The following is an 18708-nucleotide window of genomic DNA, read 5'->3' on the forward strand; positions in this document are numbered from 1 at the left end:
GAAGTGTATAATTCAGGCATACATCTGAATAGACACATCACATGGACTAGCTGAAAACCAAAGCATCATATATTAAAATCCAGTTTGGTAACAGAACAGATGTAATAGGTCAAGGGTAAAACGCAGCCTGCAGTACTTCTGATAGTTATTTTTTTCCATTGAAAGTCCTTTGTTTAATAGCTGCTGCCTTTATGTAAACCAACTATTTTAGTTAGCCCACTGAACTTCCCTTATGCATCATAAAAACATACACACAAAATACCCAGCCAATCTATCACAGCACTTCTGCAGTGCATCAAGTTAAAGCCAGCAAAGACCTTAGTTCACTGCATCAAATTACAATTTAGCATTTTCTTGCAGCCACTCCAAACAAATCTGGACTCAAACAATTTAACAGAAAGGTTTATTCACTTCATGGATAAGTGATGTACAGATGACATAGCAATGATAAAAGCCTAAACATACCGTGCATAGAACAACCCTGACGTTATCAGGCATCGGCACTATGATGTTAAGCATGAGAGTAGTGTTTTGCTCCCCTTTTCACCCCTTACGCTGCCTACATGCTCTGTAGCCTAGCTTCTCTGCTAGTCGCTCTCCCCTCATTCTCTACTTCAAAATGGGGTAGTCCTTTAACCCATCAAGCCATGGACCTGGAATCAGGCTACTATCCCACTTCTCCTAGCTTACAGTGTCACGTCTCTCTCTAGAAAACTGTCAGAACAGGGCAGTGCTACTGTATATGCAGGACCAATAAGTATCTCCAGGTCTTGAAGGTAATATAATACACTGACCACAAGATTTCATCTCCAAAAAGTGAGGAGGATGGACCCACAGATCCTTTTTCTGCAGCATCCACTGTGGAGTGACAATCCCAAAGAGAAGATAAAAGTTGATTAGGGAAAGGAAATCCAGGTGAAGAAAACATCTTTTCCAACTAGCTCCTAGTCCAACAGCATTGCTATGCCATTTGAATTTTTCATAATACTGATACGAAAGAAACTTTGTCCATCCTTTAGCTACAGAGTTCTCCTTAGGATACAACATAAACTGTTAAAATCGACCACTCCTTTTGCCAGGATGAAGTCATCTGGGCTACCAGACATGTGGACTTTGAAAACTGCACAGAATGACAGCTTGAAAACCCATGATTATAGGGTTCATGCACCATTAAAATACTTCTTATAACTGCTTCTTAACTCTTGACATTTTCACAGCAGTAAAAAAAGTACCTCTGGTACCCTGGCATGAACAGTCCCTCCATTCACTATGAACGAGAAACAAGTTGACTGATGTTAGTTACCTGACATTTTGGTTTTAAATAATTTTTTTTCCACTCAGTTTCTCTTGCAATCAATGGCAAGTGATTAATAGAAGTGAACTACAGTTTACTGTGTTTTACAACTTGCTGCTGGCCATTTATTCTTTATGTATTTGTCCAATCTGCATTTATGACAAGCATATTACAGAGATACTCTTCTCACCTTGGCACACTACACTGAAGCTATATAGGCAATGCATAAATACAAACTAAAAGACCACATGCCACAACAGACATTGTGGCATAATCATCTAGATAAACTCTAATGAGTAAGACCATACTTCAACTCCTGGCATCCCCACTCATCCTACCAGTTCATTTCCATCTATCATACCAAATAAACTGTTCTCCCGATTAATCTGAGAAAAAGCGATGAAAGAAAATAAAAGTAAAATATAACAAAGCACAAAACAGTACAAATGCAGGCCACTATCTTTCACTGTAGTGAGAGTGAATAATTCTGCTGAAACTGAAGGAGTACAATAAAGACTCACTGACAAGAAGGGTTAATTCTGCAAGCAAATATCACATATCATTAAGGTTGTTCCCAATCAAGCTTGGGATGGTGTCTTATGCAATGAGCACCTGACGATGATGAGGAATTAATTTGAAAATGCTTTGTGTTCTTCCAGTCACCATTCACATCAGTAGGTAGAACTGAATAAGTATCTCCACAGCCAGGACAAATAACAGTGTAAAAAGTTTGCAATAGAGCCTGGATGTACACAGTCTCAATAGGTTCCAAAATACACACTGGAATCACTAGAAGATCAGTAGCTTTCAGTTATCAGCAAGCCAAAGATACGTTGTTTCCTGGTAGAAACACCAAGGCAAACAAGTCATTTTATCATTAAGCAAAATGAAGTTTTGTGGATCATACCGACATGGTTTTGCAGTGCAATTAAGCTCAAAGAGAAATTAAGCACAGGGAAGGATGTTTGCAAATCTGTCTAGAACGTAACCGGAAAGTTAGCATAAAACCCAGTGAAACAGATCTGTTAACTTGGAGATCTGCAGATAATAACCATTATTTAGTGAGTTTACAAATGATTTGCTTAGCCAAAAAAAATACCTGGGGGAGAGTGGTGAAGACAGCAAGTTCAATGCATGTGCACAAGCTACTTCTGCCAGAACATTGTCTAAATTAGTATCGTCACATCACATTTGTCCATAATACGAAGATGACTCAGTTAGGCTTGGCCACTAAAGCACAGTGGCTCAATATAAGTATCAGCAGGTTATTACATGGGTACTACTGGTTAGTTTGTCTATTGTTGTTCATGTATTTATTGATGAAGGTTATTATTTTAATAAAATTAAGAGTACATCTTGGATTTCTTCCATGGCAGCAGAGCCAAGATAAACTGCAGAGATGGAATTAAAAAGCCATTTCTTACTTCATGAACTTTTGGCTTGAAAAAATATTAAGAATGCATATCATTACATCCACGACCCAGCACAAGCAGCAGATTTCTGATTACAAAGGGATACTCTGCACTAGTAAAGAGAGTGCTATAGGAACAGGTAAGGAGTAAGCGGGACTGAAGCATCAACAGGCACTTGTACCCTCTCATATTTGGAAGCTATCCCCATGGAAGGATGTAGCAACAAGCCAACTTCATCTTGTAACAAGATTACAATACATAAATCAAGATGCAAGCTTTTACTTGCAGTAAGTCAAGATATCATCACCTGCTTTTGAGGTCTTTCACACAAAGGACTCAATAGCAAAATTGCTACAGATTTCAGTGGTGCAAGATCAGGTCCTAAATTAATAGGACCTTGTTTAATTATCCACTATAACAATAAAAAAGTATTAACCACAGGTGATTAACAGTTATTTTGTTAAGGAAAGGGTTTGAGGTGAGGACAACACTGACAACTCAATCTTATTTCTGGACACAATTTCAAGGGCAAAGAGTCCACAGGTTGCATTGTATAGTAGAAGCCAGGTATGAAAGAAAAGATGATGAGACTATAATCTACATCCACAAATCTTTATTTCTGTGCAATAATTTTGCATTCAAAGATCTCATAACTAATTGTCCACATGACTAGTCCTGTCTAAAAGGTATCCTCAACATCCTCTCTGAAGCAGTGATTTAAGATCAGCTTCTATACTCTTCTACATACCAAAATTTAAAGGAATTTTTTTTTGAGTATACAAGACATACTATAAAAATGTAAGTACAAGAAAGCTTGGGTAACAGTAAATGTGCTGTAAAAATTCAGCAGTTACATGTAAGAAATGTCTGTTCAGTCAGAAACAAAAAAACTAACATGTTTGTTTATTTGGCAAGAGCAAATACTCGCTTTCTTCTGCACACAAAATAAAGAGATTTCTATAGAAATGTAGAAAAAAGCACCAGTAACCTACCCTCTTGGCAAGAAAAAGCATCAATATGATTACTAAGTATCCTCCACAAGGTTGGTATGAGAGTGGTGAGCCAGATGGCAGCCACAGGAAGAGCAACCTCTGCCATGCCAGCTGCGATAACAGATAAAACCTGACAGCAGTGTTCCTCTTAGGTGGCTGAAACAGAATGTACAGAACCTGTTAGCAATCTATTTAGCCGAGATCAATATTTGAATAGCAATTCAAGGGGAGCAAACGGCTAAAAAGCCATTGCATGCTCTTTAGTAATTTCTACTAAATGGTTCAGCAGCAGACAGAGCATGTCTTGAATTTTGTGCTATGAGCCTACATAGCACTGCTATAGAAAAGCAACTCCTAGAAACAGAGTTAACTGCACAGACTAGCTAAAGCCTCCATTTCCTCTCTCTGATTTTTTTTTTGGTGCCTCTCCTTGATGCTTTTTATGCATCCTTAAAAATATACTTAAATCCTTTTGTCTACTTTTAAGTTTACATATCTTTAGCCTGCCTTGCCAAAACTTATTTTCCTTCAGCAACCTCAACCTCATCATTCCAGAAAGATCCTAAGGGAAGGATTATTGTAGTTAGTGCAGCTCACAGAAAAGTTTAAAAACCCCTATTCTAACTTTTCTGAAAGGATTGTGGGGTATCAGACCTTTTGCAGCCTACCTAATTAGCAAAGTAACAAAACAAATTATTTTGATTATCACACTACTTTTCAAGCATATCCCTCTCTGGAAATGCAATGACAGGATTGCCTCGTTGCCTGTCTCTTGCACATACACATGTGTTGTTGCAATAACAACTTACCAGACAGGAAGCAAAGAAAGCAAAATACTAAGACTAATTCAGCAAAACGTTCCATGATGGGCATAAATGCATACCTAGTCAGCAAAGTTTTAAAGCATAGAATTAACTGGGAGCACATGTTTAAACTCTTATTAACTTCAGTAAGATTCTGGATAAGAGATGGAAGCACTCACTTAAATGCTCTGCAGAATTGGGTCCTATGGAAGAACAAGCTAAAGGAAACAACACCGCAAACTCCACTTCAGAATTTCACTCTTAATGCATTCAAGTGCACACATTCCACAGAAGCAAAGGTTATCCATCAACAGCAAAACTCACATGAGAGATCAAGACCCTGTCAGCTCAAATAGTCACTGGAAGAATATACTCTAGCTTTATATGTAAGCCATGTTCTCCTATAGGCAACAGAGACCTGCACAAGGCCACAGATGTGTAGCTCACTGGTGTGAAGAAATAAAATTAATTTAGAAGAAAAAAAAAAAGAAAAAGGAAAAGACAGGATGCTTGAGCCACCCCACTGTTTCAGATACATACATACTTTTCATTAAGAAAATAAGTGCTTTTGAAATACACTAATACAGAGATAAAAATGCTGCTTTTACAGAATTATTCTCATATACCTTTAACGTCATCACACATTCAAGAGCATCACATTTGCAGTTTTCAAGGGACAATGGCCAAAATCCAGCCCTGACATAAAAGGTTGTCATTTTCATTGAAAGCACTATGAGTCCTACCAGGGCAGAGCTTGGACCACTAAAACTAGTGTTTGGCCCACTAAAACTAGTTATCTGTGGTAACATCCACACACGTGTGTTCACAGCAGTTGTGAACTTTTCTGTTAATATTCATTCTTTCAAGCTTTTCTAATGATTGGAAGAAAGATAATAAGAAATGCATAACAATGAAAGAAAAATCAATTGAACACTATAAAAAAACCCCACACATGTAATCAGCTGGTTTAACTCTAATAGCTAGTGTTTTATTTTATGGTACAGACTCTGTCTAGCAAAGTGTTTTGTTGTTTGGGGTTGGTTTTGTGCATTTGGTTTTTTGTTTTTTCAGGAACAGTAAGTAAGATTGATAGCTGAAGAAAAAGAGAATTACAGTCATTCCCTGAACAGACTGCAAGAACATGGGCAGGTCTACAGGAAAATCATAAGCACAATAATAAAAAAATAAAGTAAAATATATATACATGTATGTATCACACGCTTTCTGCCATTTTCATCGAGCTTTGCAATTTCCAGGTGTCATAAAAGCACAGGCAAAGAAAATAACTTCAGAAGAAAAAACTATCATTTTGATCTACACCATTATGCACTGTGTAATACCACTTTTGAATCACTAAACAAAACTAACACCACAGGGAAAAGTATGGCTAACATGCCTCAAATGCTACAGTGTCTCTCTCTGTCTGGACCTGATGCCAAGAGAACAAAAAAACCCAAAAAGCCCCAAACCCAACAACAAAAAACTCTCAAACCCAGAAATGCGCTAAAAGGTAACTTTCAAATGTAGAAAAGAAACCAAGGACCTATTAAAGAAGTGGTCTATTGGGTTTTGCCTTTTTTCTTAAATTAAAACATTACAAATAGTGCTAATGTTGATATACATATATCTTTTCAAAGCAACTGGTGGTATATGTCAGCCTAAGGTGTAATCGTAATTACCACCCTTCTAAAGAGACAAAAGTACTGTGTGCCAAGCTTGCAGGCCAGTATTTCCTCAAAGCTACTTGTTAGTCATTACAACAATAACAGCTTATCTCTACTTGGTCATGATGTGCTATCCACAAGGCTATTTATTTATTTGAGTTGTTAATGTAGGCAAACTTGACAGTCTCTGCCATATCTTCCCACAAAAGGGGAGGATCACATCTATTCCGGGCAGTTCCTTGGCAATTTTTCTAGTGGTCCAGCTCTAAATTAGCTATGTGCTTCACCCGCACCCCCCACCGTTGTCCTATAAGGCTGAACCACAACAGAGGTTCTACTTGTGGTCCCTATGAGAAAACTAGAATAAAATACGTTTGCTCCTGTCGTTCCAGCAAACTGGTTAATTGCATTTGTTTCATATATCTCCAAACAGCCTGGTGCATTAATTACATTCTGTAATATCAAGCTCCTCTGATTCACTCTGTCACTTCCATTGAAGACTTTCATTGTATTCCTTCTAGCTACATACAATTTTAAGCACTAATAATTACATTTCTACAGCCTGATGTTTACAGTTTGTATACAAAGGTATCTCCCATACTGGTGGTCTTAAAGTTAAGGATCAAAATATGTTACACATTACAGTAGGAAAAATAAAGCAAACAGAAAACAAAATCCCCACAAAACTACGACCATGCCGCTAGACACAAATTTTCCATTACATCCTTTCACAATTAAAACCTCCTGCTGTTTAGCATGTACATACATTATGCAGAAATTTTCTCATCGGTAGACCAAACTGAACACAGCATATTATGCAACCAATGTAAAACCGTACTTGAATGTCTCCTTCTCCTCTATTTTGTCTCCTTTCTCGCTAGGAGGTGAGGGAAGATGAAAGGAAGGGGAGAAAGACCCAAAGCAGCCTGTGACTGCAAACAATAAACCTAGAGTCCTTGCTTCAGGACTGATACAGTAAATGCTGTAAGCAGCTTCCTGGAACCAAGTTTGCTCTAACAGGCAGGCAAAGCCAGCCAGGGTCCCCAGACATTAAATTCACCTAAAGTCTAAAAGGCTGTTTAGAGATGCAAATACTCAATACTAGGGGGACTGCCTAGCATTTGGTCCCAGCGCACACTCACGTAGAACTGTATGCTGCCACAGATGCTCGCTTCCTAGTTTTGTGCTTGAACCGCTTACAGCAGCGCACCAACCCCTACTTTGAAAGACCATTTACCCTCGCACTGGAGTTCTCGCCCTAGTGAAGCGTACTTCCTTAAGATGCTAATTTATAGTTCCCCATCCATTGCTTGAACTAGAGAACGCCAAGAAGTGTTGCAGAGCAGACCCAAAGGGGGGGGGGGGGGGGGGTAAATCCACCCTTTCCCCCAGAAGTTGCCACGCTTCCTGACAACCCTCCCTCCGGAAAGCCCGTCACGAGGGGGTGAGGGGGAAGACGACGGGAAGGCCCTCCCGCCCCACGGTGGCGGCCGCCCGCGCGGCACCTGCCCGGCCCCGCGCGGGGGGGGGGGGAGGGGGGGGTGACGGCGGGTGGTTGGGGCTGTGCCCCGCGCGCCCGCCCCGCCCTGCCTGCCTCGCCTGCCGCTCGCCAGCGCCCGAGCAGGCGTGTAGGGACTCTGGAAATTCGCCAGTTCGCCTCACCTGGAGCCGAGGCAGAGCTAACCCATTTATTTCATCAGCTGGCTCTCCCGACGGAAAGTTTAACAATAGAAGGAGCCAAAGTAACAGCAGCTACAACAGCTCTCTGCCTTTCCTTTCTCCTTCCACCCCCCGCCCCGCCGAAATAAAAGATTTAGCGCGGTAGTTTTTACGCTTTCGTTGCTACCTCAAGCTGACATTCTTCCATTCATATGCTGCTTTTCCATTAAGTTAGCAGACGGGAAAGACTGCTTATTGGAACCACACACTGCTCCCTCTCCCCGCCCCGAAATACCATTTTCATACCAGAAACAAACTTAAGGCTCTGTAATGTTAAAGCTTATAATGCCGTCCATGTGCTGTCCCAAATCAGATTCAGATGAGGGGGATTTCTGCACAGAAATGGTATATCTAAAATAAGCGAACTTACCGTAGACCTGAAAAAATGCAAATCCAAAGAGCAGGAGTGGCGTCAGCAGACCCATTTTGACATATTAAAAGCAATCCCGATCGTTTGCGAGACCAATTCCACAGAGATCCAAAAAAAAAAAAAAAAAAAAGTATCCAAAGCCAGTAAGAGGTAGGTCCAAAAGTTTTCAGTTTCCTAGCAGCTACTTAAAGTGGAAAGGGAATTCTTGAAATCAAAAGCTGCAGATGCAAAGGTCTTGACTGTGACACTTTTAGATCCATACAGATTAGAGCAGCAAGCGAGCTCCGAAAGCTTCTGCTTTGCACACACGCTCCTTCCTAAATTCCCACCAATCCAGCCCAAGCAGAGGAATTATTCAAGTGTGTCTAAGACTCTCTTTAGGATCCATGGCAATCCAAAAGCAAGCTCTTTCTTCGTAAGACAAGGAGAGACTCTGAGAGAGGAGCCGATTCCTAGAAAGTGCTCCACAAACTTCCCGGCACTTTGCAGGAAAACCATTGGCTTGGTTTGGCTATTTTGCTTTCCTCTCGCCCTCCCCCTACCCTTTTCTCTCCCTTTCTCTACCAAATCAGTTCAAGCTGCAGAGTTTCTCACTTAACTTCCATAATAGGAACGCCTAGGCAACGTGCTGCTACAGGAGGGGAACGGCTTTCTCGGCATCCCCTCAAAATAACCCCCTGTCCCCTGCACCTCCCTCCTCACTGAAAACCAGAGCGGAAACTGCTCGAGGGCAGCAACTCCAGCGCGGTGCGGCGGCGGGCTGCTGCCGAGCAGTCGGCGGCGGCGGCGGCGGCGGGGGTGCGTGCGGCAGGGGGTGCGGGGGCCTCCCGCCGCCGCAGCTCTCCCGGGCGGCCCCGGGCAGCCCGGCGTCCGCCGCTCCCGCGCCGCTCTCCTCTCCTCTCCTCTCCCGCCGCCTCCGCCTCCTGCCGCCGCGGACACACCGGCTGGCAAGGAGAGGGAGGAGAATGAGCGCGGCTCCCGAGGCTGCCTGGGGAAGGGAAGCTGCGGGGTGTGGACTAAACCACTGTGCTCCACACCCACGCGTCCCTCTCCTCCCGGGGTAGGGAGATGGGGACGGCGATATAAGACGACAGCCACGCGACTGGAAATCAGGTCTTCTTGCAGGCGGTGCCCCCCTGCCTCTCCTCTACGGTTGGGTATAGGTAGAATTTACATGATTGCTCCTCACCGCTTCCCATTTAACGGCCAGCTAATTTTTCAGTAAGTGGTTTCATGGAGCTGTTCTCTAATTATTCATTCCCTCTCCGCACATACACAGACACTTGGGAGCGAGACCCTCGAAAGGATCTTCCCCAGAGATTTTTTCCGCTGCTCCGCTCTGTGGAAAAGGAAGGAAAGGTGGTAAATAAAATAAAACGCATCACGCGTGACCTACAAAGTCTGTAAGACTGGCGGGCTTGCTCAGCCGAAAACCGGGAGCGAGCAACCTCCCTCCTCGCGTCCCCCCCCCCCCCTGCCCTCCCCCGGGCCCCTCAGCTGCAGCGCAGCTCCCGCCAGCGGGAAAGTTTCGCGGAACCGACCGCGATGGCCGGAGGGGGGCGGCGAGAGAAGGGGCCGCGTAACCCCCGAGGAACGAAGGCGAACAGCCCCTCTCCGCCTACGTGCACGACAGAGACTATCAAGCGGCAGAATAAACCCCAAGCCACCACCGAAAAAGAGCCAGGAACCCGAGGGAACGAGCAGCGTGCACGGCAACGGAATTTAAAAGCGACCGGTGTCGCAACAGGGCAGGGGGTGACCGGGCAGAGAGAGGCCGGTGAGAGGCCAGCGGCGGCTCCGAGGGGACGGTTAGGCCGGCCGTTGCCGCCGCGCGCCAGCTGCGGGCCAGCGGGAGCGCCGCACGGTGAAGCTCGAGCGCCCCCTACTGACAGGCGGCGGGCAGCGGCCGCCACCTCGTGCCCGGCGTTGCCTTTTGTTGCGGCGGAGGCCTCGGCGCGCGGCTGGGGGGCGGCCCTCGGCGGCCCCCGCCCTCCCCCCGGCGCGCGGCAGCGACAGGCGGCTGCGGCCGGCCGGCCGGCCTGGGCCCCCCCCTCCCCCCCCCCCCCGCGGCCCCGGGGAGCCTGCACAGGGCGGGCCCTGTGAAAGGAGCGGGGTGTCGCGGCAGGAACGACTGAAGCGCAGGAGCTGCCGAGCACCACCGAGCTCTTTCGGCAGGCGACAAGTCTTTTTCTCCAGCAGGGAGCCCGAAACAAGTCGTGTGCCACACGGCTTTTACAGGGAGACCTGCTGGAATGCGTCCGGTGGCTTGCGGTTTTAGTTTCGAGAGGGACTGATGGTCACGATGACGGTAGATAAAAATGAACTGGTGAGTAACAACGTGGGAGTCCCGCTTTGATGCACTAGGATGAGCAGGGCTGATTAACCGGAAGGGATTTACCTTCTTCTGGGATAACCAACTACTCCCAAGTATTTTTTCTCTCATCAAGTCTCTTTCTTGCTTTTTTTATTTTGCATACACTAGAGATTTGTTCTTTTAATAAGTTCTTCACGTAAAGGATCTGAACCGTATTTCTGCGAAATGTACCCTGCCCACATGTACTCAAATAAACTCTCTGCGAGTTATTTCTTACTGGATTCTTGGGTGTACTTAGCGACAAATATTGTACCGTTGCCAAATGTGACAGTGTGAGGTGTTTGTAGGGTTTTTTTAAGTGTCTTAAGAAGATTATTGCTATTTCATACAAAGCCAGGTGACAACTCCAAATCCTCTTCACGCAAATCAGGGAATGATGTCCTCCTATACTCACGATATGCCCTGCAGATAAATATATATTGATACCTCTAAAGACTACCATGTGAAGAAGGCTATAATTAAGGCTAATTAGGGTAAGATGATCAAAATGGTATTCTTCATCAGTGTGCTTGTAAATTGGCAAAACGAGAAAAGCATGAATCACCTACCTGGCAGCAGTATCTGCAACAAGACGTGAAATACTAAGGAATGTTTCCCATTGTAGTGAACATTGCAAGGACACAGTGTTAGTGAAAATGCTGACTTGTCTATTACAAAGTTTTAAAGGGGAAATAGCTATACACTGTACAGTTCTTTTTCTGCTTCTCAAATAAATTTAAGATAAATTTAGTAATAGCTGATGTAGATCAGAACACTTTGAAGATATATACAGTCTTCAAAACTCTCAGGTACAGAGGTACCTATAAAAGGGTATAATGACTCATATAAACATTCTCAATGAAATCAGTGAGTTATTCATTATAGCTGCTACTGTTTTACTCATTCACTACCACAGAATACTGCTTTTCAACTATTAAACACTTAGCAAAACTTTGAAAAGTTTCAGCCAAATTTAATCAAGCATTTTCAAGCATGAATTTTGCCCATATGTAGTTCAGTGATTTTTGTCTTTGAGAATTGTTAACAGTCCTCCAAAATGGCTAGCAGAGTCTGAGAGGTTGGGAAACCGGCTTTTGTGTTGGTGCTGTTTGCCCAAACTCAGAAAACTTGGCAAAATTTGGCTAGTATAGAAACAAAGAAAAAAACAAAAAAGGTCAGCCCTCCTTCCCCCCCCCCCCCCCAAAAAAAAAAAAAATTAATAAAAGATCATCTACAGATCTGCTGGAGCATTATAGTAGAGGTTCACCTGTGTTATGGCTTACAAGCACAGGACATGGCACAGACCAGAGGCACTGGCCTATAAGCAGAGTTTGCTTGGAACGGTGTTTGCTTCCATTATAAGATGCAGTCCAGATATTAGAATGAAAAAACATATGCTTGTCTCTGGTCTTTCAGTAACCTCCTATGAACATGGCCAACAAGACAGATATTATTTGCTTGAATAGCAAAGTCTATACAGAGGAACTGTGTGCACCAACTATTTGGCTATGAGCAGTATGCCACCTGATGAAATACTTCCGCGAGCAGGATGAAGAAAAGACACGTCAGTGTCGGTGCACATAAAGCTTCAGTTCAAAGAGTATTGTTGAGGTGGGACTTTAGAACAGGGAAATGGCACAGTAAGATTGTCCTGATTCATAAAGGTCAGCCATCAAATGAGGCAGGACTAATTTGGTAAAACAGCAGTAAGATCAGACGTATGTCAGTGATACAATTAAAGGTTTCATTGCTTCCCCAGTCTGATATTTCATACCTTTGATTCCTAGACTTATATATCTGCATTAAAATATATATTTAGTATATGAAAGATCAGATACAGTGTTTAAAGTACGAGTGTTCTAAGACTAGCCCTTTTTTCAGGTGAGCTCTACCATTCACAGCATTGTTCTTCTAAACCAACGTTACCATTTCTGCTGTTACAAATATATACAAAATACTCTTATTTCCTGGTTGCCATAAAAACCTCTTGTTATGTTATCTTCTCAAAGAGGACAGGTTGAGCCAAGGTGGATCATACAGAATTTATTCTGGATACTAAAGCTGCTCATCCAGGGAATTGCTGAAAATGATTACAGATCTTTAATATCCAAAAATATACATGTGATGTGATGGTCATATAATCTAAATGTAAGCATCCAATTTAAGTTAGGAGGCTGGTCTTTCTAGACTGGAGTAGAGCAAAAGGTGGATCCAGAGGATTATTCAGATCATGTAATGTTAGGCAGCCTCAGGAACACAAAAATGAAAAAAATGACACAGTGAGCATGGACTTTCCCAGAAATCATACTCTTGTCTTCCTCTGTGCTATTCTGTTCCAGGTCATCAGATTCTGATGTCATCTGACTATTGAATACATGATGAGATAACAGAATTTATAGGGTTTGTTCCTTATAAATGCTGAAGCGTGATTGTTATTCCTGCTGCAATCAGTAGGGTCTTTCACAGGAAGATTAGACACTGGGAGGTAAATCAGGAACCCAGTCCAGGAAAAGGAGAAGATTGCTAGAAACAGTGTAAGCACTCTGGCTAGGTCTCTCTCATGAAGGCCCCTGAAAATTAGTTTTTCTGCTGTCCCTGGCTACCATAATTTTGACTACTTTCCTAGAACCACTCTTGTGGATAAAAAAAAAAAAAAAAAAAAAAAAGATGGGTGCCAAAGCACGTGTTTCTCTGTCTCACAGGTGTCTCTTACTTACAGCACAGAGGGTCACCTTTTGCTTCAACATTAAAAATTCCTGAGTTGTGGCATCTGACTTCAGAGTCTTCCTATGGAAATACCCATCAAGCAACACTAAGAACCCTATTCTGAAGTGTCCTTACATTGCTAGACTGTGTTAGTTATGTCTGCACTATTTTTAATCACTAGTACAGCTACAGTGCTTACCACAGTTATAAGAATGATCTATACTGTTGGTAAGATAAATATTTGGTAAATTAAATTATTAAAAGTTTTTTTATATACATCATATGTTCAATTTAGGTTTTGCATCCACAGCTCATTAAATGTGCAAAAACTGGTAACAGAAAGATGGTACAGTTTCTTGACAATTTTTAGAACAGCCTCACCTAAAATAAATCTACTTGATTCTTTTATTTTTAACTGAGTCCAGAGTAAGCAATAAGCACAAATATTTATATGATAGATGTAATATTACCATGTAAAGATTATGTAGATCTTACTTTCCATTTGTTCTATGGATGTACTCTTACCGCCCATACAAAAAGATACAGTGTCTTTCATACTTTGCAGCTTGGTCCAAAATTCAACAAAGCAGAGAAATAATTCTTAGTTAAAAAATAATTTGAAAATGGATTATACATAAAACCAGGGTCAGATTTCTCCTTTCTGGGGCATAAAGGGGAGGTGAAAGGAAGCTTCTAGTTGTGGCATTCACAAAAGAATTGGTAAGTTTACTGCTGTGTGAAACACAGGTCTGTGTTTTCCTGCTGACTAAAAGATGGCAGCACACCATCTTTTGGGATACCTGGAGCTGGCATTGTAAAAAGCAACAGCACCTTTATACTAAAGGGATAAGAATAGCACATATTAGAAATAAGTCTGTGACTTACTGTAGTAGTAGCTGAAACTCCCTGTGGTGAGAAGAGTACAGTGCCTGTCACAATCATAAACACTGAAGTTGTTTCAAAACTGCTGGGCTTCATATAGACTTGTGTAGACTTGCAGAGAGCAGGTGGGACCGGATTCTTTTCAGAGGTGCACAGGGATGGGACAAGAGGCAACGGACACGAGTTGCAACACGGGAGGGTTCTAGGTGTCCGGAAACAGGTTTTTTTACCATGAGGGCAGTCAAACAGGTGCCTGAGGGGGCTGTGGAATTGCTGTTGCTGGAGGTATTAAAAACTTTTTTGGACATTGAAGGTGAACCGGCTTTGAGTTGGGCTAGCCAATCTCCAGAGGTCTCTTCTGACCCGTATTTTTCTAAGGTTCCATGATTCTGTGACTGGCAATACTGACAAAGTTCTGAGCATGTAGGTGTACTTTGAAACCGAACGCCAAGGTTTCTTAGTAGAGAATTATGTACTAAAGTATTCAGTAGTACTCACTTCTGTTATAAAATTACACAAAACTGCACACACAAGCTGTGAATAAAAGATTTGCTTGATTTTCCTCAAACTTAAGCCATTCCTGTTGCAATACTAGGAGCCTTTGTTGAGTGACTCCTACGTAGACTGAACAGTGAATATTGCAGGAATAGAAGAGCATTCCTTGCTCTCTTGTGATTGGAAACGCTTCCCTTTACAACTGCAGTATCTAAAATTAACAGCCAATTGCAGTAAGCTGCACATCAAGCTTATGGCTGTCTCCACATTGTAGACAGTAACATGAGTTCATTATCTGCATCCCTTCCAGTCTTTCCACAGACTACATCTAGCTAGCCTTCTCCATATCAGGAATTTCCTCTTACACACTAATTTTTCATCATATTTTGTACATCTCCCATTTGTAAGGGTTTTGAGCATTCCTGTCTGCTACATCAGGAACTTCTATTCCCTGTCTTATATCCAGGACTCTGTGTAAGTTATGCATTTCTTTGTCTAATAAAGGAATAGTCAATTGCTTATGATGAAGGCACCAATTATGGAATAAAGTGCTAATCTGCTTAAATAAGGACACCAAAGACATATTCCATCAACTACAAATAAAATAAGACTCCAAGAGTAATTTGTTTATTCCTTTGAATAATTGTGTCATTCAAAAAAAAGGAGCATTTAAAATGAAGAACTGGAAGAGGATAAAATCTTTCCCCACCTACATGAGAGATGCAAAGGTGAAATTCTCACTAGAAAAATGTACTTCATCATAGTGTGATCAGACTGATCCGTATGAAAATAAGTGTAGCTACTGCACCCTGACTAAAAATCAAGCTATACAGCAACCCAACATTTATAACTGTACACAATGACACAGAAATAAGTCTTAAGCTGAACACCATATTCCTACATAATTGTATTATAAATAACATGTTATGCTCTCTTATTAAATGACATATGTCACATTTTCCATAACAAGCGCATATTGACAGCCAACTACATTAGCCAACAATATTTACACTTTAATTACAGCTTTTAAAATGGAACTATGTAACTATATATGTACATAAGTTGTTAATGGGGCAGAAATTCATACAAGGAAATCCATATGTAAATGTCCATTATGTGGATACCCATTTGTAGGTGGGCAATTATTCTTTACAATAGGAAAAGTCCCTTTAATTTAATAATGTAGGAAACAAGATTTTTCATGTCATTAACAAGTCAATTAACTTGAAAATTCTAATAGACACATACAGTATTGGTTTTCGATCTTAAATGGCTTTTGAATTTAGCTGGAGTTTATAGTTACTATTTTGTAGAAGAAGAAGCCAGACTTACTGAGTTCCCTTTGTTATCTCTGGTCTCCAAAGTGTCAACGGCACGGTAAGGTTATTGCTTAGCATGATTTCTGCTGTACTACAGTCCTCAATTGTAATCATATATTAGTCAAACCAAGGACTTGTGGTACCACAGAGCTTCTGATTTATGAAGATGTCAGCTCCTGAGAATCTGGTCCATCACTATGGTGGCAACCCTAACAGCATTAGAGGCTCTTGCATGTTTCTACCAGTGGGTTGTAATGTTCCCATCAGGCCGTGATTCTTTTTTGCAATATGGTGCTGTCAACACTGTTCTCATCAGTTATACATATCAGTGGATTATTAACAATATTTGTCAGACTTCTATATTAGTTTTGTCCCAGAACAGCCTTGCCTCACTTCAGCAATAGAATTACATTTTGCATTGTCTCAAGAAATGCTTTTAAATTAGAATTGATGTTTCAGTCATATGATTTTTCACTGCTGATGTAATTTAGTTTTCTATCTAAATTTTTATAAGAGTATATGACTTATTTTTTAAAAATATGATCCTATTAAAGGCAGGTGAAGCACAGAGTGTTCCCACAGCAGAATTTGGGCTAATACCTCTCACATGCATGGCAGACTAAAAGTGGTCAAGACTAACATAAATTTCAACAGTAAATTGAAAAAAAAACCATAAAAACATAAAAGAGGAAAAACCCAAAACCTCAGAGCAAGACTTCTCCTTAAAAAGTATGCATTTAATCAAAATGACAAATAAATAAGTACAACTGTAAACATCAAATATCCTGTATAATTGCTAGAGGAACTGTCATATTTGAATATTTTGCAGATAAAGCTATTATAGGGTTTAACTGCTTAAATTGTATACAAAATCACCAAACTTTTACAAGGAAAATATGTGGGAGTGTTTTCCTCTATGCAGCATATCTTATACTAGGAGCAGCTGTGCCAGTACACGGTCCCTTTAAAACCAATAAAACTGTACAAGCAAAGGGGCAAGCTCAGAACACAGAAACAGAAGCCAATGACTCATTTTAACGTCTGTCTCTGAACTGAAACACAAAATAGCAATTACCTCAAAGCTGCTTACTGCCACAACTAGGAAGACTATTTCACATTTAAAGCACGCTACCCACACAACAGAATTTTTTTTTTTTTTCATCGTACAGCTTGCAATATTGTGTCTGATGGTGGAATTTAGCATGTTTCAATCTAAGTCATCAGTTCAAATCTTGCCCATGCTGATGGTGACCAGAAGTTATTACTTGATTCACAGCTTAAATTATTTTAGAATCAGCTTTTTGTAGACAAGAGAAACACATTGTAAACTTATCTTACCCAGACAATCAGCAATAGTTCAGCCTTCTAGGACAACCTTGAGAAGAATAGGGTATTTTGCACTGCCATGGCCCAGAAGGTACTTATCTTGAGAATGAAGAAAGAATTGGGTTTCAACAGCATCTACCACAATGAGATCCTGTAACCAGGACTGTGTACCTATGGACTTCTGCAACATAAACAGTAATTAAATCCCACTGCCACATTACCTGCTGAAAGATTTTCTAAAGGAAATGTGTCTTCCATGATTCTGGCAAAAAGTTACATAAAAAAGTAACTTTTTATCATTTCCCAAGAAAAAAAAGAATATATACTAGCTATTTAATCTGTAAGTGGCATGTCTATTAAAATGTCGGATTAAAAGTAAATGAGCCAATATATGGAGTAAAGCCACAAGAAAATTTATAAGTAAAAAAGGATAAATACCCCTATGTATGAAATTCAAAACACTGTAGTAATGCCTACAGATGCATAGGTGGCATCAAATAGTGAAGATATGTGCTGGATTTATTATTTTGTTGATATTTAAAAAGAAATAAGGAAAGAGGAATTCTCACCTAAATTTGCATGGCATTTACTTGAGAAATTCCCATGAGTGTTTACAGGACTTGAATCCTCACATAACAAAAAGACTCTAGAAGTCTTTTACAGTATCCTTTGGAAGAAATAGTACACCTGATTCAAATCATTGAAATAATACAACAGGCCACCTGGGAAATTTTTCTTCTGGGAGTCATAAAGATCCTTTCAAGTGATCTACTTTTCTAAGAAAATTGGCTTAAATTCTGATGTACTTTATTGTCATCCACCACTGTTCGTTAGTGGTTTTGCAGAAATATAGTATAATGCTGATCATTTAATCATGGTAGTCCTGACATAGAATTCTGACTACAATTTTTTTTTTTTTTTCCTTTTTTTCCCCCTGTAAATCCATTTAATTTTCCTATCACATGACCTGGAAGCTGGTTACTGATGAAACATATGGTCAGTTAGAACAAGTTTGAATCTGTTAATTTCCAAACGGCGTAAATCTGCGTTGCTCAAATGAAATGTACAACATCTTCTGAGTCAAGAAGGACCTTGCTTTTTAGCCATCAACAACTCACAGTGCCTACCCTTAAACTACTTAACATAAAAATACCAAGGTTTATATTTCTAAAATCTTGTAGATGCCTGAATATATCAGTGATCAGCATACTTGCAGGAAAGTGCTTTTTTTGATCCCTGCATACAAGCTTGAAGTTGCTTCAGTCATGCCTTTGACAAGCAATATGTAGAAAACTGACACGGCCTTCTCTAACCACAACACGACAAAAGGAAGGGAGCAATGAATCTGGAGTTGGATGTCTGATACATGCAGA

General features: G+C 41.1%; 1 protein-coding gene across 12 annotated transcripts in view; it reads right to left on the reverse strand.

Annotated features, from left to right (window-relative positions):
- The window catches only part of ROBO2 (roundabout guidance receptor 2), a 947974-nt gene that overhangs the window by 473192 nt on the left and 456074 nt on the right, over positions 1 to 18708 (reverse strand). Inside the window, exon 1 of one of the 12 annotated variants that reach the window (XM_049824866.1) lies at positions 8255 to 8333. The exons of the other annotated variants lie outside the window; for them this stretch is intronic. Coding sequence (XP_049680823.1) covers positions 8255 to 8309 — 55 coding nt within the window. The 5' untranslated portion in view covers positions 8310 to 8333. Of the gene's footprint in view, positions 1 to 8254; positions 8334 to 18708 lie in introns of those variants that run through there. 12 annotated transcript variants of the gene reach the window in all.

The sequence above is a fragment of the Accipiter gentilis genome, chromosome 21 (genome assembly GCF_929443795.1).
Source record: "Accipiter gentilis chromosome 21, bAccGen1.1, whole genome shotgun sequence".
NCBI lineage: Eukaryota > Metazoa > Chordata > Aves > Accipitriformes > Accipitridae > Astur > Astur gentilis.